General features: G+C 42.4%; 3 protein-coding genes across 5 annotated transcripts; all 3 read right to left on the bottom strand.

The window, feature by feature from the left end:
* ccna2 (cyclin A2) lies at window positions 1-4,562 on the bottom strand. Of its 2 annotated transcripts, XM_061685827.1 has the most exons (9): window positions 4,485-4,562; window positions 4,003-4,226; window positions 2,697-2,943; window positions 2,512-2,618; window positions 1,949-2,172; window positions 1,672-1,876; window positions 715-828; window positions 509-642; window positions 1-436 (listed from the first exon to the last, which is right to left on the bottom strand). In XM_061685827.1, the coding sequence occupies exons 2-9, from the start codon at window positions 4,195-4,197 to the stop codon at window positions 385-387; spliced, it is 1,278 nt and encodes a 425-aa protein (XP_061541811.1). In that variant the 5' UTR covers window positions 4,198-4,226; window positions 4,485-4,562; the 3' UTR covers window positions 1-384. The 2 variants fall into 2 exon arrangements, with proteins under 2 accessions (XP_061541811.1, XP_061541810.1); XM_061685826.1 differs by having other exon boundaries at window positions 4,003-4,561.
* Window positions 4,563-5,105: 543 nt separating this feature from the next.
* On the bottom strand, window positions 5,106-14,491 carry bbs7 (Bardet-Biedl syndrome 7). 2 transcript variants are annotated; one of them, XM_061685822.1, is made up of 19 exons: window positions 13,974-14,491; window positions 13,776-13,841; window positions 13,613-13,675; window positions 13,361-13,536; window positions 12,435-12,621; window positions 12,284-12,356; window positions 11,138-11,245; window positions 10,924-11,054; window positions 10,752-10,836; window positions 10,171-10,273; window positions 9,890-10,082; window positions 9,301-9,375; window positions 9,141-9,209; window positions 7,900-8,039; window positions 7,641-7,805; window positions 6,125-6,234; window positions 5,946-6,049; window positions 5,534-5,657; window positions 5,106-5,466 (listed from the first exon to the last, which is right to left on the bottom strand). In XM_061685822.1, exons 1-19 carry the CDS (start codon window positions 14,007-14,009, stop codon window positions 5,333-5,335), a joined length of 2,142 nt encoding a protein of 713 aa, XP_061541806.1. In that variant the 5' UTR covers window positions 14,010-14,491; the 3' UTR covers window positions 5,106-5,332. The 2 variants fall into 2 exon arrangements, with proteins under 2 accessions (XP_061541806.1, XP_061541807.1); XM_061685823.1 differs by having other exon boundaries at window positions 9,141-9,206.
* Window positions 14,492-14,972: 481 nt separating this feature from the next.
* tmem33 (transmembrane protein 33) lies at window positions 14,973-22,212 on the bottom strand. Its single transcript, XM_061685847.1, has 8 exons — window positions 22,130-22,212; window positions 21,287-21,354; window positions 19,918-20,012; window positions 19,638-19,835; window positions 18,339-18,402; window positions 17,932-18,065; window positions 16,850-16,933; window positions 14,973-16,771 (listed from the first exon to the last, which is right to left on the bottom strand). Exons 2-8 carry the CDS (start codon window positions 21,329-21,331, stop codon window positions 16,642-16,644), a joined length of 750 nt encoding a protein of 249 aa, XP_061541831.1. The 5' UTR covers window positions 21,332-21,354; window positions 22,130-22,212; the 3' UTR covers window positions 14,973-16,641.
* Between the last annotated feature and the right edge of the window lie 1,735 nt (window positions 22,213-23,947).

The raw sequence follows: 23,947 nt of genomic DNA, 5'->3' as shown, positions 1-23,947 counted from the left end.
GATTTTATTTACAAGAGCCTTATTTTACAGTGCTGGAAGGTGACCCGACGAACTCTTGTCAGTCACCCAAATGTAACGACAACTGACTCCATGTCTGACAAACACGTTTAATATGCAAAACCCACATGCTTTAAACCAACTAGGTTGACTTAGGAAAAAGCAACAACCCAGCAATGACAACTGCTTGGGCATAAAAACGACCCTGGAGTGGGGGGAACCTCTTGTATTTACACATGGGTCTGATTTTAAAACCAGATTAAAACACTATGAACATCAGGGGATTTAAAAAAAAAAAAAAAAAAAAAAGGAAAAAGACAGTACTTCAAGGAAAGGCCACAAGGAAAAAGACAAGTGACAGGAAGTACAAAAAAAGTCAAAGGGTGTTTAGTCAAATTGCAGAGTGGTTGGAGGCTCAATGGCAGAAACTTCATGATGCCTGGAGAGGAAAAAATTGTATAGGTCACATTTGAATTATTAAACCAATCACGTGCGTGGCATTCATTCTTACTTTGAAGTCTTGTACTTCTCCCTGACTGACTGCTGTGCATGCTGCGGTGCGTTCAGGTACACCCGGTGAAGGTCCTCCACACATGGCCTCAGCTGGCTCAGGGTGTAGCCCGTCTTTTCTACCAGAGATTTGGGCTGCAACAAGAGTGTCGCGTCACACTTGTGCCACAGCAGCGGAAATTGATTTATTTTCAACGCTAAACATACCCATGATGCACCAGTGACGGTGCTGTTGGCCAGGATGTAGGCGGCGGCGGCAGTCTGGGAAGGACGGTACTTCAGGAAGGGGTCAGAATCCACCAAGCTGAGCTCACCAAGATACTGTGGACAAAATCAAAACAATCACATAACTGCTTCCTTCGCCCACCAAAAAAAATAAAAAAATAACTCATTTTCTGTGCATTTGGCTAATTTTGATACAGTTTCTAACTTTTGTCCCATTCATCTTTTTATGCAATTACCATTGCAAAAAGGTGGTAATGGCAACCTTAGTTCCAGGGGAAATGTTATTCAAAAGCAGTTGATTTTTAATGTCTATCTACATAGACCCAAGTGAAATTCTGCATAAACAAGCCACAATTACTTAAATATAATTTAAACAAATATAAAGTCTTGCCTCAAGTTTTCTGGCTGCACAGATTTATGGAAATCTTTACTTAGGCCTGTTAAAAGGATTTTCCAAGTCTTAAAAAGGGTAAGGAAACCCTGATGACAACATTTTGCAATCAAAACCAGTCATTAACATTAAGAAAGGGTGGTGGTGGTGGGGGGGGGGGGGGAAACCAACCTCATGTCACAACCAACCCCAGAAATCAGGTTCCCCGCATATGCTGCGATAAATAGAACTACGGGGTCGACCACCAACCTGCAGCATTCACAGGTGGCCGGCTATCCTGCTTTGGTCACGCGACGCTGGCAATTACACTTGATGTTAATTTGGGTCGAGAGCAGAGCGCAATATTGCCCGATGTGGCAGCCCCAGAGCTCTGCGAAAATGTATCCATTTAATTCTTATTCGACCAATGCTTTATCACAATACCGTGTTAAGACAAACAACTAGTTTACAGTGACAAAAGTCTGAAAAACAATCCCTGAGGTACATTTTGCTTCAACCTTTTGTACTAAAATGACACTTAATCATTTCCGCGGCCATTTGGCGCTCACCATGGCGAGGCTCTCCACCTGCTTGCTGGCAGCATGGTGCAGGAAGTACTGAGTGAGGAACTGGTTGATGGTGGGCGCCGCCAGGTCAAAGGAGAGCACTTTGAGCACCAGCTGCTCCATCCTCAACACCTGCTTCTTTGTGTAGGTGTCGTCCGTGATGTAGACAAACTCCGACACCTCCGGGGGATAGATCTCCTCGAATTTGCTGCGCGCACGTGTGGGAAAAGCGACGTTACGTGACAGCGATAACGGCCAGGGGTGACGAAACTCAACTTACGAGGCCAGCAGCATGGCAGCGGTGCCCACCAGCTGCAACTTGCCGCGCAGCACCGACATGGACGACAGGAAGCGGTCGATGTAATTGACGGCCAGATAGAGAGTCTCGCTCTGGAGCTTGTACTCCTCGCCCACCTCGACCAGCCAATCCACCAGGATGGCACGCATGCTGCTGGTGATGTCGGGCTGCTTCCTCATGTAGCCCGATCGGGGCTGGCACTTGACCTGTGGAGCCGTTCAGCTGTGTCATTTAAAACAAGGGGCTCCAAAATGTTCAGCAATTTACAGGACTCCCAAATGTATTGTGTGAAACCTCAGTCTCAACACCAAACTATTATTCTGATGAAATAACAGCAGGAGGCAACTAAAGAGGTTAACTGGACCTTCTGCCATTTAGTGGAAGAGCAATTAGTTATTCTGCCTGTCACTACGTCCCGCTGGCATAGATAAACATTACCGTAATCAGCTAAATTCCAGGGGATCAGGTGAGCGACCTTGATAAAACTGACTGGACTCATCCTCTGGATGTGCAACAGGCAGTAGGGCCGCCGTGCAACGTCTCACCTCCATTTCCCTCAAATAGGTGTGAATCTCTGCGGCATATTCGGGCACCTCCGTGACATCGAAAGTCTTCTCCTCGCCCTCGACCACGGACATGTCCATGGGAGAGCCTTGGAAGGGAAATCCCACGTGAGTGACGTAGCGCACGGGAAAGCATAATTTTGAACACTTTCGGTCAAGCAACCTACCAAAACTGATGTCCATGGGCGCCACGGGGATGTCGAGTGTGGCCAGAGGCTGGCGCAGACGGGCGACGGCATGGTCTATCTTCAGCGGAGAGTCCTCTGGGAGCTCTTGGACCTTGACGGCGGCGCCACCGTCGCACTGCTTCTTGACACAGGCGTCGGAGGGCGGGTCCACGTGTATCTGGAAGGCGGGCGGCTTGGAGACTTTGCAGAAGTCTTCATTTTTCAAGGGCAGGGGCTGTGAGGATTCCTGTGAAGCAGAATTTAGCATAAGAGCAACGCTCATATTGTTGCTCCTGTTCTGACGCGTAGCACTTTAGAAGCACACAGACTTTGTAAATCTTCCTTGTTGTGTTTTCACTTGCTTGCCAGCCATTTGGTGAGAATTCAATGCTCATTTTGGGTTGACGTAATCTATCGAAATAAGTTTTTAGTAGTTCTAGTGTTCTCATGACTACTTTTTCTTTTGTACATCATCCATTCTATAGTTATGACAACGTATTCTCTGCTTTCTGGGCCATGAAGAGATCACTGTTCAAAAAAAGAAATAAAATTCTACAAATATTTCACTTTAAGGGCCTTGTGATTTAAAAAAAAATTAACATTAATGTAACCGTTCTAAAAATGAAAAATGAAATGTTAAGTTAAAATTGCATTGTGTCAAAGTGATGCAGTCCATTTTAAAACACTAGACTATTATAGTTTACCATTTCAACAATTTTGGACTGAAAAAACAAAATTAGAAGCATTGATTGTTCTAATATGACATTGGGAAAAGAATGCATGGTGATCAATACGCGTCCTGCTCACTTTAAGACCATAGTTTGTACAAGTATAATTTAGGGCTTATTAAAAAAGGGGTCAAAATCTAAACTTAAGTTTAATTTAAAAAATAAAATAGGCATTTAATGCATTTTTAAAATAAGAGTGGCATTGATGGTCTGCTTTTGAAATTCAACACTTAATTTTTTTTTTTTTTTTTGTAACTTAAAAATACTTTATACTGCAAAGTTAAACGGTGAAGTTCTTAAAATGGCGGACAAACCGGTTAAGGTTAATTAATCGGCTCGGGCAACTACGAAACGCATTTTGACGTTAATAACCATCACCGTGTAAGAGTTAAACAGTCAATTTGATTTGAGCGCATTGGTGTAACAGCGTTGCCTCCAAAAATTATTTAAAAAATAAAAAATTAATAAAATAAAAAACTACAGCAACAGAAGAAAACGCTATATTTAGCACATCTCGCTTAGCACGCAAGCTAACTGGCTAGCCAGGCTACAACAAGGGATCGGCGAGCCCAACTGACCTGCTTGAGGGCGCGCTGGCTCGTCTGGTTGTTATGCAGGGCCCCCAGCACGGTCCTGGGGGCCGCCGGCTGCGGCGGAACGTTCTCCTGGTTCTCCGCGGCGGCCGACCGGGGCTTCAGCGAGCCTCGCAGTCTTGCCTGCGTGTTCTCCTGGTTGTGGAGCTCGCTGGTTCGGCTACGACTTGCGCCCGACATGCTTCGACTTGGCCTCCGCTCCTGCACCCCTAAAACTAGCAGTTAAGTGCAGCCGTTGCTCTCTTTCCCCCCCTTTTTTTTCTTTTTTTTTTTTGCAGCGATATCAAAGACAACACAGAGTTTAACGTTACAAGCGAGACAACTGCGCCGTAAGCAACCGAAACCCAAGCAGTTGAAAGAGCAACAAGTACTCGGGGGAGGCAAGAAAGCCACAACACGAGCAACGCTGTCGTTTCAAATGTCTGTGAACACTTTCCAGGGCGCCATAGTTTGGAAGTCCCACCAACCTGCAAGACAAGGTGACTCGCCGCCCGCTGCTGCCTTTATGAGTTGCCTGCCACACTCTATTCGCTCGTCCCTGCACTTGCTTTTCTCTCATTCAAGCAGCCCGCGAGGATTGAAACGGACCAATCACCGCTCGCCGTTTGGGTGACGTACGCACATCGACGGCAGCCGAGCGGGGACAAGCCATTTGATTACTTATTCAATACCGGTTCGCAATTGAAATGCAATCGTATGTGACGGACATTTGTATTAGATTTAAAATAATATTAAAGTTCATAGGGTAGGTAGTGGGCAAAAGAAAGAAGAAACAATGTTAACAAGGTTAAAATAGGGACACTGTGGCTTAAACGACACTAAAATTGATAGGAAAATGTGAAACTGGTTTGAGTGCCAGGAAGAGGAGTCTGTACAACATGAATGAGTGAAAACAATTTATAAAAAAAACAAAAAAAAAAACTAAAAACTTCCAGTAACAAGAATAGTATATAGTGAATTCATAATTGAACAAAATAAAAATGTTTGAATTATAATAAAGATGTTTTTCAACCATTAAGCACACACATTTCACAATGTCATAATTCATGGAATTGTTTAATCTGATTTAAAAAATAAAGTTGTGCAGCTAATAAAAATAAAGTAGTGTAGTGGTAGAATAGTTAAATTACTGTGCCTTATTTATCATTTAAAGTATGCAAAAAAAACCATCAATATAGTAGTTTATTCATCACACCAAGTAGTATGAAAATAATATATTACATCATACATGGGAGTGACATGAGTTCACATCTATAAAGAGAAACAATCACAATTGCTTAAATATACACACAAAATATAAAACTATCTCACATGATTAAGCCTCATTGAAAAAGTCTAATAATGAATTTAAATCGTAACTATCCAGGATCTCCAAGAGCGACGACACTTTGGCTTTCACATTCTGTCCTTTGAACTTGAACTTATCGATGAAGAGGTCTGTGATCATGCCTGCAGGGAGGAAGGAAAAACAACATCAATGAAGGATAAAAAAAGTATGTAAATGATAAAGTCTCACCGTAAAGCCTCTCCAGGTGCGCCGGCTGCCTCTTGTACTCCTCCAGCAGATTGGCCGACTCGTCCAGGATGCTGCGATATTCCAAGATGAGAAAGTCGGCGTTGCCCTCGTGAAGCTGGAGCTCCTAAACCATCAAAAGATGAGCAATTAGAATTTAACTTGACAAGCAGCTAGGCATGAGCCGGTTACCGATTTCAAGGTATACTGCGGTTTCAAACAGGTCACGGTTTCAAAACTGCTAAAACTTTCCGTCAGCGGTACCTCCTCTCCACATCTCCTCCGGGCTCCACGTTGACTACGCTCCTTGCTCAGCTCCCTCAGGCATCCATCCATCCAGTCGTTTAATAATAAATACAATAGACTTGCTACCGAGGCGGATAACTAGCTAAAATCAAGTTATTTTTGGACTTACTTTCAGAGCATCAATGAGCTGAACTTTTCTCGCCAGGACAAGCTGGTACTCCAGTTTCGGGTGGATCATCTTGAGGGTGTGGCTCACAGAGTCATCGTTGATATCTGCAGAGGAGCACCAGCACCTTTAACTCGTAAACCCCACCACAACGGACGAATAATAATCCACCTGCAGCCCACCGTATGAAATGTTCAGGTTGATTTTGCGTTTGGTGGCCTCTTTGGAGAGGACGTCGCTCAGGATGGAGATGGTGGAGATGTTGTCCGACCTAAAGTGACCCTCCCCTTTGCTGGGAAAGAAAAAATACAAGCACCACTTCATTGGAATAAATACTAATAAATGCTAAAATGCTAATGCTAACATTCTACCAGTCACTATGCTAACATCTAGCTTGACAAACGCCCTAAGTGTTTAATATATGTCAAGTACTCTATTAAAAACCTAACAAGGATAAAATACTAGTGTGATAACAGTTGTTCTAACATGCAACCTATCCAAAGCCTACTGAGGTTCTGATGTCAGGTGATATTTTGGGGATATCAATAAAATGCAAGCAATTGCTATGCTAACATCCAGCATGTGTGATTATTAAGTACTATATTGAAACCCTGAGAAGGAGGATAAAATGCTAACATATAATACCCCTTGCTATGCTAACATCCGACATATGTGCTTGCGCCAGGTGCTATATTGAAACCCTAACGAGGAGGATAAAATATTAACATGCCACAGTTGCTATGCTAACATCCAGCACATCAAATGACTAATCTCATGTGGTTATGTCAAGTCAAATAAAATCTCTTAAAATCAAATGCTAACATGCTAACAGTTGCCATGCTAAAGTCGACCTACCTAATGTGGGTATGTCAAGTACTACATTGAAAGCCCAAGGAGGAGAATGAAATGACAGCATGCTACCAATTGCTATGCCAACAGCTAGCTGCCTCATGTGGTTATGTCAAGTACTAGATTGAAAGTCCATCAAGGAAGCTAAAATGTTAACAGTTTGATATGCTAAACTCAAGGATATCAAATGCCTAATGAAGTTGTGATGTCAACGACTATTGGATTTTGAAAATCAAGTATAAGTATAATACCCCCCCCCCCCCCCCAAAAAAAAAATTGACCGCCGCAAAATCAGGAATTGCCTTCTACCCATGTATAATATGCACCATCGATTTGCTGGTAATCCGTGCTCAAAACATGAAGTACTCTCTATTTTATTAGGTTTTTTAAATAAATATTCTGCTCTGTGTGCATAAACTGACGTTAGCATTGCTTCCTCACATTGTATTTCTACTCAAGTTCTTATATTAGCAAATAACAAAGACGGTGATCAACTCAAATCAATGGTCAATGATGGTAAGTATAACATTTTAATAGTACTGTTGACAGTACATTTCTGCCGTCATGATTCTCGGTGAGCAGTGAAAATTTACTGTATTATATATAAATTTGTAACATTAGACATTACATATCATATTGGCATGAAAGTACACTTTTCACAACTCTTAGGTAACAGTATACGTCTATACAATGTAACAACATTTTTTCATTTTCCTTATACCGATGAACAAACGTATAATACGCGCTGTCGATTTTGGATGAATTGTTTGTTTTTTTTAGGAAGAAATGCATATGAAAAAGAAAGTATGGTAACATGGTACAATTTCAGCTTGTAGTACAGGAGCTGACCTGTAGGTGGCGTGCAGCTGCGTACCCAGGAAGGTGTTGAGGAAGTAAAAGGAGACGCTCTCTCCAGCTGGCGTCTTTTCCGGCACCTCCGGCAGACAGAAGACCACCCATGAGTGGATCTCTGCGAAACTGAACTGTCCCACCAGACACAGCCTGTTCATGGGTCTGGATCCACAACACAGAATACACAGGATCGTAAGGTTAGCTCACATTGTTTTAATAAGAAGATGATGATTTACGGTCTGGGGTGGAAAGTCACCTGTCGTGGTCGATGTTGTGTGTGCGCTGGTGAAGAGACAGAGGTTTGATGTGATACTGGCGAACCTGACACGTCTTGGGCTGCAGTCTGTGGGTCACGTAAGCCTGCAAGGTGCCGTACTGCCCCTCGATGGACCTTACCTACAAAACATATATACTGCCTTTCTAAAGTTTGGGGGTCACCCAGACAATCTCAGATCTCCATGCAAACACACCGTTGTATAGATAAACACAAAACCGTCTGGGGGTCACTTAGAAATACAGTATCCATGTATAGACTGTATTTCTGATTAAATTAATGTTATCTTCTCGGAATTTCTGCCCCCCAAAATATCATTTAAAATTTTTAAGTGACCCCGAATGGTAGTGTGTGTGTGTGTGTATATATATATATATATATATATATATATATATATATATATATATATATATATATATCGAATGAACCCCCGTTTATCGTGGGGGATATGTACCAGATCCACCCTCAAGGGTTGAAAATACACAACATAGAGAGACCATATACATTCTGCATTATTATTCTATAGATTTTTTTTAAAGTTTTAACCATTAAATACACTTTCAACATTTAAACGTATTAAAATAAAAGTTTTGAACACATTGTAAAAGTCTTTGAACACACGAAAACCATAAGAAAACAAAATATATAGAAAATACTGTTTGATTGTATTGTAGTGTCTGCGTATATGCATGCGCCTTTAAGAGGAGGCACCTGGTGGGGGTGGCGCGTGACCTTGGCGAGTCTGGATGTGAGTGTCCGAGCGTGAGCTGTGGCACAGCAGCTCCTGGTTAAATGTTCAAAAAACAGCTGAAAAGTGCATATGCGACGGTGGCTCTCCAATCCGTCATACGAGGGCAGTACTGTAAGTATTGTAAGGTAAAAAATAAAAAATAAAACAAATAAACGATCGCTAGAAACCACAAAGTTCTGCGATATTGTGGGAAATTTCCGTGACAGCGATACACTCACCCAAAAAAGAATCTGTGATATAGCAAGGGCACAAACAATGAACAACAATATAGCTGGGAACACAAATTTTAATCTGAAATTATATGAGTGTCTTAGGCTCATACTTTAGGTATATTTGAGGAATTTAAACTCAATACAGGCAATTATGACTTTTTTTTTAAGGAGATGTCATTATTTACAAATGTTTGCCACTCACATCGGGTCCACTGTATACATGACTTGTATTAGGCGCCGATTACAGAGACACTACTTACCTTGAGCTCCAGTCTGGTGGTGTTAGCTTGACACCTGTAAGTGGCCAACAGGAAGTTGCCATTCGGCTGCTGGGGGAAGAGGGGGAGAGAGTGAGTGAGTGATAGAGCGAGAGAGAGAGAGCGAGAGAGAGAAAAAGAACACAGTGAGGTCTTGGCTCACCTCAGAGTCGCACTCGCTGAAGCTGACCACCGCCGAGTTGTTGTCCACATCCAGCAGGTCGATGGGGACGTCGCTCTGCAAGAAACAGGGACATATTATGGAAAATTGACTTTTTATGGGTTGCTTACAAATAGTTGGATCTCTGGAGTGGCTGTTCACCCATCAAGTGTGAAATTAAAGACGAAAGTACATACGCACTTCTGGTGCTATTTCGATGGGCGCTTGAGAACCTCGGTTCTTTCCGGAAGGGCCGACTTGCGGGCCGAGCGTACGCGAATGTAAGATCGCTGTGAATGAACATCCCGCCACCCCCCTGCTGAAGTAACAGTTTGTATTCAAATAGCCGCAGCTTAAAGGGTTATAATAACCACAACATCGACGCCAGTTTTGTTAGCCCATCTATAGCATTTTGCATCGTGTGTTAGCATTCGGCTCGCAAGTTTGTGAAATTGTAATTCTTTATCCTGTCTGTATAGTATTTTAACAGAAGAATGTCAGAGGCATTTTATTAAGACACCTGAGAAGTGTTGGAAATTGTGAGGAAAGATAAAATAAAATCATGCAATGTCCCTTTTAAGGCAGCACTTACCTGGAGCAGCAGGTTGTCGATGGCCGTCTGCACCTCCAGCATGAGGCTGTAGCTGGCGTCATCCTGGCACAGCGTGAACTTGTCGTTGATGCTGAAAGCGGGCACCACGGTGACGGCAGTCTTGGACAGCGACGTCTGCTGGTACTGCTCGCGGCCCAGCTGAACTTTCACCTGGAGCTGCTCCACCTCGGCCCTGCGATTCAAATGAATTCAAAAATAAATAAAAGCTCACGTTTGCGCGCCTCGCACGGGGGACCAACGTCGTCAACGGTTGTGGTTACCTGAGGGCTTCCACTTTGGACTGAGTCTCTTTACTCATCCTGACCTCTTCTCCAGCACCCCCTTCAGCCTTTTGGGGCTCTGTGGTCAGACCTGTCACCCAACCTGGAAAGACACGCGACAGACCCAAAATGTGTTCATTGGTCGGCTAGGACACACTTTATGATTGATGGGCTACAAGGAGTCATTTTTCTACATGCACGGACATAACTTGATGATGGATGGATGTGTAATTACTCATATTTACTCAACTGCCTTCAGTTTAGGCTGAACTAGCATGGATGTCATGTGTGCATGGTTACAGATAATGCCTTTATTGGCTGTAAACCGCCTAAGTTTGGACTTTTTTGAGTGTTTGGAAGCTTGTGGAGTACAGGGATGTCGTATGGGGGCTTGGGGTGGGGAGGCGCGCCAAATCTATGCTGAAGCAGGTGCGTGGCTTTAAAAGTGCGGCAAAGACTGCTTTATATTTGTTTGGGGGTGTGTGTGCAGGGAACAGGAGGTGCGCCAACTATGCCGGGATGCTCAAGTGGGAGAGCGGCTTAAAAAAAAAAAAAAAAAGCATGTCCAATAGTGATGTCACCTGTGTAGGTAGCCGTCAAGACCTCGTCATAGGATTCCTTTCCGACGCAGCCTCCCTGGATGGAGGTTACGCTTTCGGACAAGGCCTGTGTAAGGTAAAGGAAGGAAATTAAAAGCCGATGGTTACATGCCGACTCGTATCAAGTCTAGTTTTAAAGACCCCCCCCCCTCACATGCTCAAAGCGTAGCGTGGGCTCGCTGGCGCTGTCAAAACCGTAAACGGCCACCGTGCCGTCGTCGCGGCCCACCAGGACGTCGCTCACGCCGTCGCCGGTGATGTCGTAGGCGTCGAGGCAGAGAATACCTGGACGGAGCACAGCATCACGGGTCACTTTATTAGGTACACCCGCGCATGAGATTCAGAACACAAACAGTATAGTACCGTACCGCCTTTCCTTTTGTCGTTGTCAATCTCCCATTTAATTGCCGCCACACTCTCACCGATCTGAATCAGGCCGATTTTGCCGTCCGTCGTCCCGTACAGGACATCCTCTCCTGCGACAGAATGAGTCACAGTTCCCACAATTCACTCGGGCTCCAACTTCACAAAATACAATGCAGTGTGAAATGCCGCATCATGTCCGTCTGTCATTCCGATCCATCCATTTTCCATATGAAATCTGATTGCCTTTTTTAAAATATACTCCAAAAGTTAGAACTTGGAATTTAGACTCATGCAAGCCTTCAACGCAATGAAAACCTAAAGCAGGACAAACATGGGCAAAGTTTTTGCTCATGGGCCACATTTGATTTTTGAAGTCAGACAGGTTATTCGTAAATGAGGTTAAAGCATAAAATAGTTAAAATGCGGATGTAAAATAGTCAATTTTAAAAAGGAAATGCATCATAATTCACGCTCATTTTTAATTTGTATTATTCATAATGAATTAGTTTATTCATTGTTTTTTTGGGGCGTGAAAGACATTTTTATATTTAATCATCTTGTATATAGTGAAGTATTTCACAAATAATACAATAAATGAATAAAAGTAAGTAGAACTAAATTCATTTAAATGTACAAATTTCATGACAAAGATATCTAAATTCATGCAACAAACATCACAGGGCTCTTGACATTGTAAATGCCCAGCAGGCATGATTAAAGAGGCTAAAGAATTATGACTGTGTACTGGTCTATTGTCTGTCTACATGCGTTGATGCAGCGTTTGTGTTCAAATATCTGCTGCATAAAGTGTTATAATACCATGGCATTGATGCTATGCATTAGCCCGTCTATGGCACTTTGCCTTGCAGGTCAAAGTTGTGTGGTTGTTTGAAATATGCAACATGTAATTCTCTTTGGTTTTTGTTTAGTTTGAGTCGAGCTTGCTGCCACCATCGAGCGCTCGCATCTTCATTTTCAAAGCAAAAACGTAGATAAAAAATGTCCGAGCAAGAGTACCATTCTCGAAAAACTCCTAATTCGGGTGATTAAGACACTGCTGTAAAATAAGTTAAGACACTGCTGTAAAATAGAACAATTAATAAGAGGCACAATTGTTTGGAAATATGAACAAAGGGGGACTAACTTGCCTCCATCTTTGTTGTAGCGTTCGAGTACAGACGGCGGTCCAGGCACTTCTGCTTCATAGGCCAGCTCAGATCCCTGAAGGATTTTAAATACACGCGAAAACTGTATTATTTAAGTATTGGACAATCAGGACTAGCAAAACGCTTTTTCTACCTGCAGCACCCTGAGAACACGATCTTGACACGCCAGCACCGGGACGGGGCAAGCCAGCTTCTCCGAGGTCAAACAGACGATGTCGTTGATCTTGTCCCCAGACAGGAAGTAGTCCTGGTCCTTGCAGTCGCAGTAGTGGTTGTAGATGTAGCTGGCGCACACAAAGAGGTCAGCGCCGGTCACGTGCCTGCGTGGGAAAGTACAACATGGGTGGGGACCCGGGAGTGGACCGGGTATTTACGTAACAATACATCCATCCGTTTGCAACTGCTCTTGTCGAATGAGCATCGCGAGTGCGAGTAATGTCCCCTATTAATAATTCAAGCCATACATATACCACAAACTATGATCCCCATAACAGTTGATTCTCATTTCAAACATATCTTACAACACAACCCTTGAAAAGAAATGGCTTCGAGATGATTTGACTTCAACGAAATGCACCACAAATGCTCATTTACTTCCAGCAAAGACTGTAATTTGTGCTAACGACCCAGGCTAAACTTAGCTCCTCCCTGACATACAAAGCTTGTTCTTCAATCAAGATGTATCACTGAGGGACACCATTACAGTGCTGCTTTCCTATTTATACAAGGCTTTGGCAGCTTCGTGTTGTTTGAGAAAGAGCGCAAAATTAAAAAAAACTCACCATGATTTGGGATTTTTACGTTTTGTTTTTTCATTTTCGTTTTTTGAATGAATTCCGAGAAGTTCTGAGGATCTGCTGTATGTTTATCATTTTGGTAGTAGCTTGCATTAGAAACTACAAAACCCACATTGGGATACCTTGCGATTGTCTTAAGAGAGCTGTGAGGACTATTTCTCCAGTAGCAACTATTGTTTGGATTCGATGTTTTTGTACGTGTTTCCCACGAGTCATAAATTCCCCAGCCATATTCTAGAACCTTGACGGAGTTGCTTCCTACATGGCGTTGATGCTCTCGGTGAGGTTGGCGTCAAAGGTGAGGAACTGTTTGCCCTTCTTGGTGAATCCTCGCACTTGAGATCCAGAACAGACGAAGATCTTCTCCTGCGGCGTTCCCGCCACTCCGCCCAGGTCCATTCGGGATATTTTCTGCCCCGGTAGTGTTTTGAAAACGGGCTATGACACATGGACTTGTGTTAGCAACAAAATATGGACACAAATACGGCATTGCTTGAATGGAAAATCCTCTCACTACTGCCTCGCCCTTCTTCATTCCGAAACATGTCAAGATGCCATCTTGGTCAGCTACAGCTACCTGCAACAATAATAACACGAAAACACATTATTTTGATGCTTCATTCGTTTAAGAACATAAAATGATCACTTTGAAAGACAGTACTATTCATCGATGATACCTTCTGGGTTGCCTTTTTTCCAAGTACTGGCAGCAGTCTCATTGTTTTTTGGGACGTCACACCAACCTGTACGTGACAAGAATTGTTTGTTTGGAGGAAACTCACGTAAAACAACCAGTGTGACATTCGTATAATAGTTAAAAATTCTGAAACATCAACACGATGCTGACAAAGAGAAGAGACAGAGAAGGGATTTACCTGGATATAATCAACTCGATTTAGATTAATCTCCATCTTTATTTGGGGCGACTCCTGACTCCGGAGGAAATAACAGGACAAGCCGCCAAACTAGATGTTTATCCGGCCACAAATGCGGGGAACCAGTCGGTCCATTCGTCAGTCACAAGCCGCTGCTAACATTGAAGGTTCATCGTTGTAAGAAGAGAGAGGAGGATTATCCACTCAAGAAGATTAGCTCGACGTGCTAACGTTGGCTAGCCAGCTAGTTAGCATTTCGCACGAGTGGGCGAGTAAGTACTTTAACGACGAAAACGAGTTGTGTTTTAAGTAAAATACAGACGAAACTAAGTGGTGAAGGTAAAATCAAACCACTGTCAGGTCGAAACCGAGACGAATTTGGGGTGAGAACGTGGAGGTTTTTACGCTTAAAACAGCTTCCATGGCAACGTTGTCAACCGCAATAATCTGCACAATCATTGGACGCCGTTTGAGCAATACATATTGAAGCAGTCTCCTGGTTGGATAGTTGGCTTCCGCAGCCGGAGAAAGGAGCCGCGGTCATAGATTTAGCATTACTGTGTATTTATAATAGTACAGATGCCTCTCAATAAATTAGAAGACTGTAGGAGAGTTTATTGTATTTCGGTATTGCAATTCCAAAAATGAAACTCGAATTATATAGATTTATTCAACACAAGGAAATACTTTTCAGAAGGCCAATTCCAACCTCATTTCCATATATATAAATCATTTTGACTGTTTATGTAACATTCTAATTTCTTGGGAGATGATAAAAGGTGGGTTTGCGTTAGCTGTAAACTAAAATCATCCAGTAAAACCATAAAATAGTTTAGTCTGTGTAGGGAATCTATGACTTTTTACAATGGAACTACAGAAATTCAAGGTGTTCTTATTTATTGAGAGGCACCTGTATATAGAATATTTATCTCTGTGGGTGCAGCCACAACACGGACTGTCATGGAGTAAGTAGCAACCACAGAATTATCAGTACAAAAATGTTATCACTACTTTATTTTATTTCATAATTTTTAAGAGCGCATCTCACGATAAAAACGTGGTTCATCTCTTGGCAAATGAAGATAATGAACATCAGAGAAAGAAATTAGGGCACATGTAAGCAAAGGTATTAGTACAAGGGGAGTAAATGCATTAAAAAATATATATGAGAGGAATTGAATCACAATGCATTGAAAAGCAGTGCAGCTTCCACTTAATGGATGACATGCATCATGCAGTTCATTTCCAAGAGAAATCCAACATCATATAAATCCATAATTTATGCTCGTCCTATAAAATACAACAGATGACATTTTTACATAAAAAAGGAGTGAAGTTAGGCCTTTAAAGAGTACATACAAAAAAGAAACTCGTGTATTTTCATGACCATAAGGCCCACTTAAAAGTCTTAAGTTTTCTCCAAAATGGACGGGTCGCCTTATAATGCGGCCCGCCTTGGGCGTGGACAGAGTTCCAAAATTTGTAAATGTTGTTGTGTTACTTTGATGAGCGCTCGGCTGGACTGACTGGGAGCATTTCCTGCCGACACGCTGCTTATATAGAGGAAAGGCGGACGTGACTGAGGACAGCATGCAGACGTTAAAGGGGGAAGGGTGCGCGTGAAAGAGAATGCTAAAGGCACGCCCCCCACTAGGTATATAGTGCCGATATGTGCATTGTGCAAAACAACATCGGTTTGGCTAAGGACCCCCGAAAATGGTACCTACGAAGAGACACGCTCACGAAGCACAGTTACGCGGAGGAACATGTGAATCGAGCAGCCGCGAGAGAATTCAAGATCAACGAATCCATGGGTCACAAGCGGAGGAAGCAGGAAAACGCCATCATCATTGCTGAACAGCCCCCGCGGCAACGAGACTGACTCCGACAATGATGAGAGGGAACCCGGCATGTTTGATGGCGTAATTGCCCAGCTGTTCATTTCGGATACAGAAGATGAGGACTTAGATGGATTTGTGGATGAGGATTGATCAAAAAATAACATTGAGCACACTGTTAAATACTTCACTAAAGTACAACCGAAGTCAGTTTTGACCCGCTGCCTTTTTTGAAAGATACGCCAGCATGCATGCTACCGTATGTTTTAAGATAGCGTATGTTTTACCATGCCTGCGCCTTATGTATGTGTTAAATACAGAAATAGACCCCGTAACTGGAACTGCGCCTTTTAATACGGTGCGACTTATGGTCATGAAAATACGGTAAATATTAAACTGCACACAAATCATCACCATTGCCTACATCCTCTTTCGGCATGTTTTAATCTGTGATCATATAAATTAAGATCATTTTGTTACTAATCCCAGAACATTAGTTGATAAATAAGGTCATAGAATGACATTAAGATGTCCGATGCTCTCCAGCATAACAAAAGAGCGGCGGGTTCACAGTTTTGATGAGGTCACATTACAGGAGGACGACAGGGGGAGAAGAGGACGACCCCCCCCCAAAAAATGTAGATACTTCAGTGCATTACAGGCTGGTCTTGAAGTGGAGCACGCTGCCAAGTTGTCATTGCAACAATAAAAACAAAATGTCCTCCAGTGATGCCGCCATTGTGTGTCCTCATCCAAAATGGAAGTCACATCCTCGGCGGCGGTGGCCAAATGCAAAGAGGGAGCCGGAGAGGGGAGGGAGGCCACGGCTTTCAGACACCGGTGGGAGCCAAACGGCTGACGAACGCGATGCTGCTCAGGCACATCCTCCGGAAGAAGACGGGGCACGCAGGCTTCATGATGAAGTGCTCCAGGATGATTCGGAGCTCGGTGAACAGAGTGCTGAAAACAACAACATCATAGACGAGTCTCAATAGACGCAAGTATAGAACAATGATGTATGGTTTGTCGCGCGCTTACCGGCAGTATGGGTTTCTTCTGGAAGTGTAGCGCAGGCTGAGGAAGCGATAGTAGATGAAAGGTAGCAGCAAGCTTCCCTGACCACTAGTGACAAAAATAGGAACAAAATTAACATGAACGTACAAGTCCACAACATTTTAAAGGGGACATATTATGGGGGGAAAAATACTCTTTAACGGCTCAAAAGCATTCCCCTCAGTACCCAAACAGTGGAAAGCAGGGCGGTTGGGCGACTGTTCAATGTGGACGCTGTTTTTTTTCTCTCTTTACAATATAGTGTTTATTTCATCTATTTCATTTATGAAATTTGTACTGGCCAGCGTTTGAAGCCCCATGGTGGCCCGACACAGCGCCGTACTGGCCGGTAATGTCGGACGCTGGATGGCATTTACGTGTTAGGGCCGGAACGAGTCAGCGTTCAGCTATTTGCATTACAAAGTACAGGCGCGCCATAACATTTGACACCTCTGACCATGCCTTGGCACCTCACCATCATGAAATATCCCAAAAAAGAGGCTGTTGGTGGGTTGTTAATTGTTAAAAATATACATTGACTATGTTACATACCTTCATTATGCGCGTTTTCCCGATTTGTTTCTTTCCTATTGTTTGTATTTTGCTCAGGCAGTATATCACTGGTGACTTTCTTTAGTCCCTGGGCTCGTTGTCAACAGACTATTTACACAGTTGGCGCTTCCGCGTTTGGGGAGGAGGCGTGCTTACTGCTTCGGTTTTCGGGGGTGTCAGCCAATCAGAAGTTCCGCTGAAGTGCGCGATTCCTTGTGTCAGCCAATCATAAGCCGCGCAACATACGTGTCAATCACGTGATACCTACTTGCTTGCTCAATGGCAAACTCCAAGTTAAGCACGTATGCATTATTTCACCCTTACCCCGGACACACGGCAACTTCTCGTAGGAAAATGGGGCCAAACCGGAACACTTAGCATCTCTGCAAGAGTCTACTTCAAGACTAAAGGTTGCGAAAGACGAGTGACAGCTGTGTGTGGAACGACAGAATGGGAGTGGTGCACACGTGTAAATAAAGCAAAGAGAAGGTGTTTGGGGTATTCATGTGCAGAACCTGAAGAGCATGAAGACGGTGGCGGGCATCAAGAAGATCTCGTTACAGGCGATGAACTTGAGGATGTTCTGCTGATTGGCCGACATCTTGTCCAGGAGGTTTCGGATGAACATCAGGCTGCTGGGGCCCACCGACTGGAGGGATAACGACGACAACAACATCATCGTTATGTACAGTGAACGCCCACCTATTCCTCCTCTGTGAACTGTGAATTTTGTTGATACAAGCCAGCATCCTCTATTAGATTTCAGGTTTTTTTCCCCCAGGCAACATGATGGAGTAGCTATTTAAAACTCCATTTGGATGATGTAATACCTCATTTGCTCTTTTCCGCAACAACACTTGTTTTTTTATTCCTGTCACAAGAAAGCAATAAAAGTCACAGCCAGAGGCGGTGGTGTACTTACATCGAGGACCTTTTTAGTGTAGGTGGTTGCGTGGAGCAGGGAGAAGAGGAAGACCGGGAAGATGCTCACTGGAGACAATGGATTAAGGAGCAACAAAATAATACCCGGGGAGCTGCTCGGCATTTTAATGAGCTGGCGAGCCAGTAATCGCACTAAATGTGATTATAGCTCATGAGGAATATAAGAAAGTAATCCAAGTGGAGGCCAAATAATGACAGTCATCAAAATCCCATTATGACAACAACGTCCTCGTATCTTTGCTTAAAAATAAATAAATAAAAGGACATTCAAAAGTTTTTCTCAAATTTCTTTGAAATATTGGCTAGTGGCTAGCTTGTATTTTTGGGGTGACACTACAAAAAAAAAAAAAAAAAACCCAAAAAAAAACCAACATTCATGATTGGCCACAACTGCGAAGAGTTTGGGTTTCTTTATTTTAGGTGTGTGATTCTTACAATAAACTTCAACTGGAAGTTGCAACTCATAGTGGATTAGACTTTGGTCTTCCAGAGTTTCCTCAAGTGATGTCTCTCTGCACTTGCTGTAGTTGTTGTGGGGCCCGGGAGTCTGAAAAAACAAACAAACTTTGCTACACACTACCGCAGAGCACTCGTCCAGCTTTTGTTCTTGCCACGTACAAATACTACAAATGCTCGCTATCTGCCGAACTGTGCAGAAGTACCGGTACTAAAAATATGTAGTATGATTTCTTTTTGACGGTATACCATGCTAACCCTGAAGCAGAGATTATTAGGATTTCCACACAGAACATTCAGTAAGGGCCAAGAATTGGAACTTCTACACATCTAATCTGTAAACAAACACAGTGGAGTTAAGCTTCTGGCTAACCATTTGTATACTAGCACGGTACAAAAAACTTCACGGGATTTAAACAGCCTCTCCTGGGCTCTTCAGATGGAGCCAAAGTAAAAAGTAATTTGTTTTTAATCGCATAATAATTGACTGTCTAAATTGTTGTCTGCAATCCTCACTTTTATAAAAAAAAAAAAAAAAAAAAAAAAAAACCTCACACAAATGATGTCCGGTCTTAAAAAGAAAAGATTAAATCAGTCAAGGTTTCATTTCAGACGTAATTAAATTGTTCCCGTTTCCACAAGGATAAACATGCTTTTTGCATTTTTGTCCCCTTACTGCACCCGATGTGAACTAAACTGTGACTAGCATTTATATGTATTTTAATCTGCCCCCCACCCCGATGCAAACCATCACTACAACGTGGCAAATTTGACACCAATGCCACTAAAGCTCATAGGTAGAGTGCAGTCAAGAGAGTTGAACTCAAGGATATTGGTGATGGGGTAGGAGTTGACGAGGATGAGCGAGTAGAGCAGGTAGTGACAGCTATCCTCTTGCAGCGCCTGCGCCAGGAACGTCCGGCTCAGCTGGAACCTGGGTAGCCTCTGGTGCAAGCGCAGGGCGCTGGTAAGCGCATTGGCCAGCAGTGCCCGTTGATAGAAGTTGGACGCAGCGTAGGGCCTGAATTTAAACAAAAAAGAAAAAGTTTCCACGCAATGAGATTTTGCGATTCTAAAGGACAACCGTGTTAGCGCACACTCACCCCAAAATTGGTAGTATGAACATAACGGAACAGTAGACGGTGAAGAGGCGGGACAGCCACATGGCAGTTTCCAGCTTGTTGTTAATTAAAAATTGCTACAGGAGGAGAAAAAGGTGCTGTTAAATGAGTTATACACACACACACACACACACACACACAAAACACATTAAATGGGACAATATGTAAAACCTATTCTCAATTGTTTGCGGAAAACCTCACTTATTTGCACATTTTTGTGCTCTGACACAATGGTGCCAGAGCCATGTCTAATATGATAGTAATTGGTGTCAAGGAAGTATTGTTAAAGTGATAAATCTAGACTGAGAGCCTAAGATCTTTGTATGTTGAAGAGGAGCCAAGTTTAGCCTGGGTTGTTAGTGGTAGTTACGGAGTCTTTCCCACATTTACACGCCCACCTTTGGTGCATTTTTCCCCCTAAATCAAATCATCTGTAAGCCATTTATTTTCAAGGGTAATGATGTCAGACTGAGTTTCTCTGCCCAGGACGGGATCAGCTAACTTCTGATAAGCGGCACATGATTACTCAGCGACGTTGTCAATGCAGTGGTGGGGTATTTGTGTTGCGTGATGGGTCTATGCGCCACATACACACAGTGTAGTGTAGCGTACCGGTATAAACTGCTGCCTCCACGATTAAAAATGCTTTTATCATCCCTTTGGGAGCTTGCTTTTATACCACACACTGCTCGAACCTAATATATTTAAACGTTCGCTATTAACTGCGGTCAGTCTGTCCAATATACCCGCCTTTAAATACGGCACAGCAAAAGGCTCTTTAACCATGTTAGCAACTTTGTGCTCAGGCCCTAATGAATGTTACCTAAAATAGAGCAGTGTGTTTCTCGTCGGCGTGTTACTCTGGCACGTTTGTGAGACGGTTCGAAAGGCACATTTTCCTAATGGTCGGCATTAACTGTTCCGAGCTTGGAAAAAGAAAAAAACAGAACTAAATTCAATATAGTAGCAAATTTGGGGAAGCTTTCATCCAAATGTCAGCTGGCCACATGACATTTTAGCTTGTCAAGGACCCTGATTGTGATCCACTAATCCAGTGTTTCCTTTTAAGTGATGCAAAAGTGGATTTTTATTTAAAGATTTGAGTGTTCGTTGAGCAAAAGCATCCAGTCACGCTGTATTCTAATCAAGTGTTCAGTGAGACTACACATTACAGGATGTTACTGAATTTCAGGCTATTGAGCAAACTTGCAAGAGTTACCAGACAAAAGAAAACAGGGGAAAAAAGAAAAAAAGAACCCTTGTTTTTCTTATATAAAACTTTGTGTGTTGGGCACACATAAGCCCAAAAACAAGAAACAATCGTTGCTGTGGTGTTAAGCGACTGGCTTACCAAAGGTCCCAGTCTCTGAGGGCTTGGTTGGTTGTTGTCTGCCATCTTAGGTGCTTGCGTGTGTCACTCTGTTCAAGAAAGAACAAAAATAATACACAGGAAAGAAAGAGCGTAGAGTTTTTGTTAGTTTGCCATGAACCCTCGCTATAAATTATTACCAAGGTGGGGGATTCCAAAACGGTCAATGACTTAACAAGTGTACCAATATGGCATCATCAATTTAAGTAGTATGTATATATATTTTTTTTAAATCGGAAAATAAAACAAGGGGGGCAACAACTGGACAATGACGAAGCAGTTGATATGACACTACATCTCTTACGACATACATTGAGTTTCTCTATCATGTCAGGACACAGAACTATTATTTTGCTGGTGGATAATTGATCAAATATTCTTACAATGATGACGCAAATCCACACAATAAAAACAATCGTTTTCCTTTCCATCACTGACCGTGGTCTGAATGGTACCACAATAGCTTAGCATGCCTGCCACAGATGCTACTTTTAAATGAGGCTCTTTAAATTTAATATAAGGGTGTGGGGGTGGTCCACGAACACCGCCGCCGCCGCGTACATGTCAAGGCCGGTATATGTGCGTGGATATTCGGCGACCAAAGTTGGCTTTTTCACGCTTCGTCAAAGGCAGCTAGCAGCAGGTGAATCTAGAATGTTCTCTTTCGGCTAGCATAGGGGGGCTAGGCTAACGGCGTGACCGACCGCCGCTTCACGACAACTTACCCGGATTGTGTGGCACATATCTGATTATAAATGGGAATTCATGGCTGGCTTTCAGTAGATATTAGATGTTAAAATAAGAGGAGAAAAAAAATCAACCTACCGCTGTTCGCGCGTGGAACTACTCTGCCGTGCTGCTCAGCTGTCGTCAACGATCAGCTGACCTTGCTTAGACGACGAAAATCGCGCAAACTCACGCGATGATAGGAAAAGAGGACTTCCGGAACCGAAGAGGATCTTTTTTAAAACGTTTCATTTACAGACTTTTTTTTTTTTTTTACAATTTAGAAAATGGCAATAAGACTTCATAACATCATGAAATGACTGCCGATATAAAATTCCTTTCGGAATTAATTTGGAAATGTATTTTTGTGGATAATATTTTTTTTATTTGTACAAAGTTCCTCGTTCTTATTTTCGTTTCACTTCGAAACACAGAGCATAGAAATTCAATCGCCAGGGGGGTGAAATACAAACACAGGCAAAAAGTCTCATTGCAGAAATACATTATATAGATTTTGTCAATTTTGTCTTTTTTTTTTTTAGGGGGGTGGGGGTTCAATTTGAGTTGTTTTCACGGTAGTCAAATATGTGGTTATTAACGTGTTCATTATTTGTATGTGTTTATAATTTGACCACTTAAATTTTAAGCAAATACTTTTGAACCAAATGATCAAAAATAGGCTACAAAATATAAATGTCAATCAGAGCCCTGACCTCGCGAGGGCGACAAAGCTGCGCGTACGTTTACGCAGGTGGCTCTGCGCATGCGTAGTCAACAACACTTATTGCCAAACGCCTCTCGCTCTTCTTTATGGCTTAAAAACACTCATTTATGGTAATTATACTGATTATATAAATTCTTAGGTGGGTTTGACGGTTAAATGGATCATTTTATGTGGTAAGAGGTCATCTTTTCGTCCCCTGAGGTGTTTTACGCCAACTCGACACCAGATGGCGGACTCGTGCAGAAAAGTGAGCCCAAGCGATTGTGTGTTTGTTGCACTAAAAAAAAAAAGGAAAAAAAAGAAAGAAAGCTTTAACTGTTCTTTATTCAGTCCCAACATGTTTTAAAACGTTACACTTGACTCTTAACTGCAACTCTGCGTGTTGCGTTCACTGCCAACAATGCTCGCTTTCTTCTGCAGACGCCATTTGAAAATATAGGCAGCGTGTGCAAGCACTGTAGAATCTAATTATTTCTTTGCAAAACCTAATTAGGCATTAAAAAAAAAAAAAAAAGGTTAACGCCAGCTCCTGAAACGTTTTTGTTTAATAATCCCATTACTGGCGGCTCATCATGTATAAAATGGTGTGCATGAGGACACAAAGTGTGCACTTGCTAAAGGGAATCATGGTGGAGGAAAGTAGCTGCTTTATTTTTAGCTTATATATATATATATATATATATATATATATATATATATATATATATATATAGCTTGTCGCCATGTTGACACTGCGGAGGACACACAGGTACACATTGCGATAAATAGGTAAGAACTACAGCCTCCGTATTGCATGCATGTTCCCTTTTTTTTTTCTCTCAAAACGCGGACTATCTCGTGTCTGTTTGTTAAGCATGATGTCAATATAATGAATGGAGCTACATAGAGACGCGTTTTAACTAATCACCGGAGAGATCAACTGTGACAGTTGAAATGATGCAGCAACATGTTTGAGCATTTATAAAAATAAAAAAATAAATAAATAAAAATTATTTATTTTTAAATAAATTAATTATCGGGGGAGATGTGAGGCTTTTACATTTCAAATCTTGTCGTAGTTTTAAATCAGTTTTATTTTTGTGCCGTGGCGTAATATTTAAAAGGAGATTGGCTTGGGTTCAAATCAACCGGACAAAAAAGAGCGCAAACTTACTTTTGCATTTTGCAAAAACAATTTTTTAAATCCATATGTA

Source organism: Phycodurus eques, chromosome 9 (assembly GCF_024500275.1).
Source record: "Phycodurus eques isolate BA_2022a chromosome 9, UOR_Pequ_1.1, whole genome shotgun sequence".
Lineage (NCBI taxonomy): Eukaryota > Metazoa > Chordata > Actinopteri > Syngnathiformes > Syngnathidae > Phycodurus > Phycodurus eques.
This window is presented reverse-complemented; position numbering and strand designations above follow the sequence as displayed.

Bases quoted from the DNA above. Each gene is read 5' to 3' on its own strand.
- bbs7 (XM_061685822.1), bottom strand. From the start codon at position 14,009: ATGGAGATTAATCTAAATCGAGTTGATTATATCCAG. The intron at 13,842-13,973 runs GTAAATCCCTTC...TGTCACGTACAG, and splicing joins ATCGAGTTGATTATATCCAG to GTTGGTGTGACGTCCCAAAA. The intron at 9,210-9,300 runs GTGAGCCAAGAC...CTCTTCCCCCAG, and splicing joins TCAGCGAGTGCGACTCTGAG to CAGCCGAATGGCAACTTCCT.
- tmem33 (XM_061685847.1), bottom strand. From the start codon at position 21,331: ATGGCAGACAACAACCAACCAAGCCCTCAGAGACTGGGACCTTTG. The intron at 19,836-19,917 runs GTGAGTGTGCGC...GTTTAAATTCAG, and splicing joins TTCATACTACCAATTTTGGG to GCCCTACGCTGCGTCCAACT. The intron at 16,934-17,931 runs GTTCTGCACATG...TTTTGTCACTAG, and splicing joins ACCGTCTTCATGCTCTTCAG to TGGTCAGGGAAGCTTGCTGC.
- ccna2 (XM_061685827.1), bottom strand. From the start codon at position 4,197: ATGTCGGGCGCAAGTCGTAGCCGAACCAGCGAGCTCCACAACCAGGAG. The intron at 2,944-4,002 runs GTCAGTTGGGCT...TCTGCTTCACAG, and splicing joins GCCAGCGCGCCCTCAAGCAG to GAATCCTCACAGCCCCTGCC. The intron at 829-1,671 runs GTGAGCGCCAAA...TTTTGTCCACAG, and splicing joins AGGTGGAGAGCCTCGCCATG to TATCTTGGTGAGCTCAGCTT.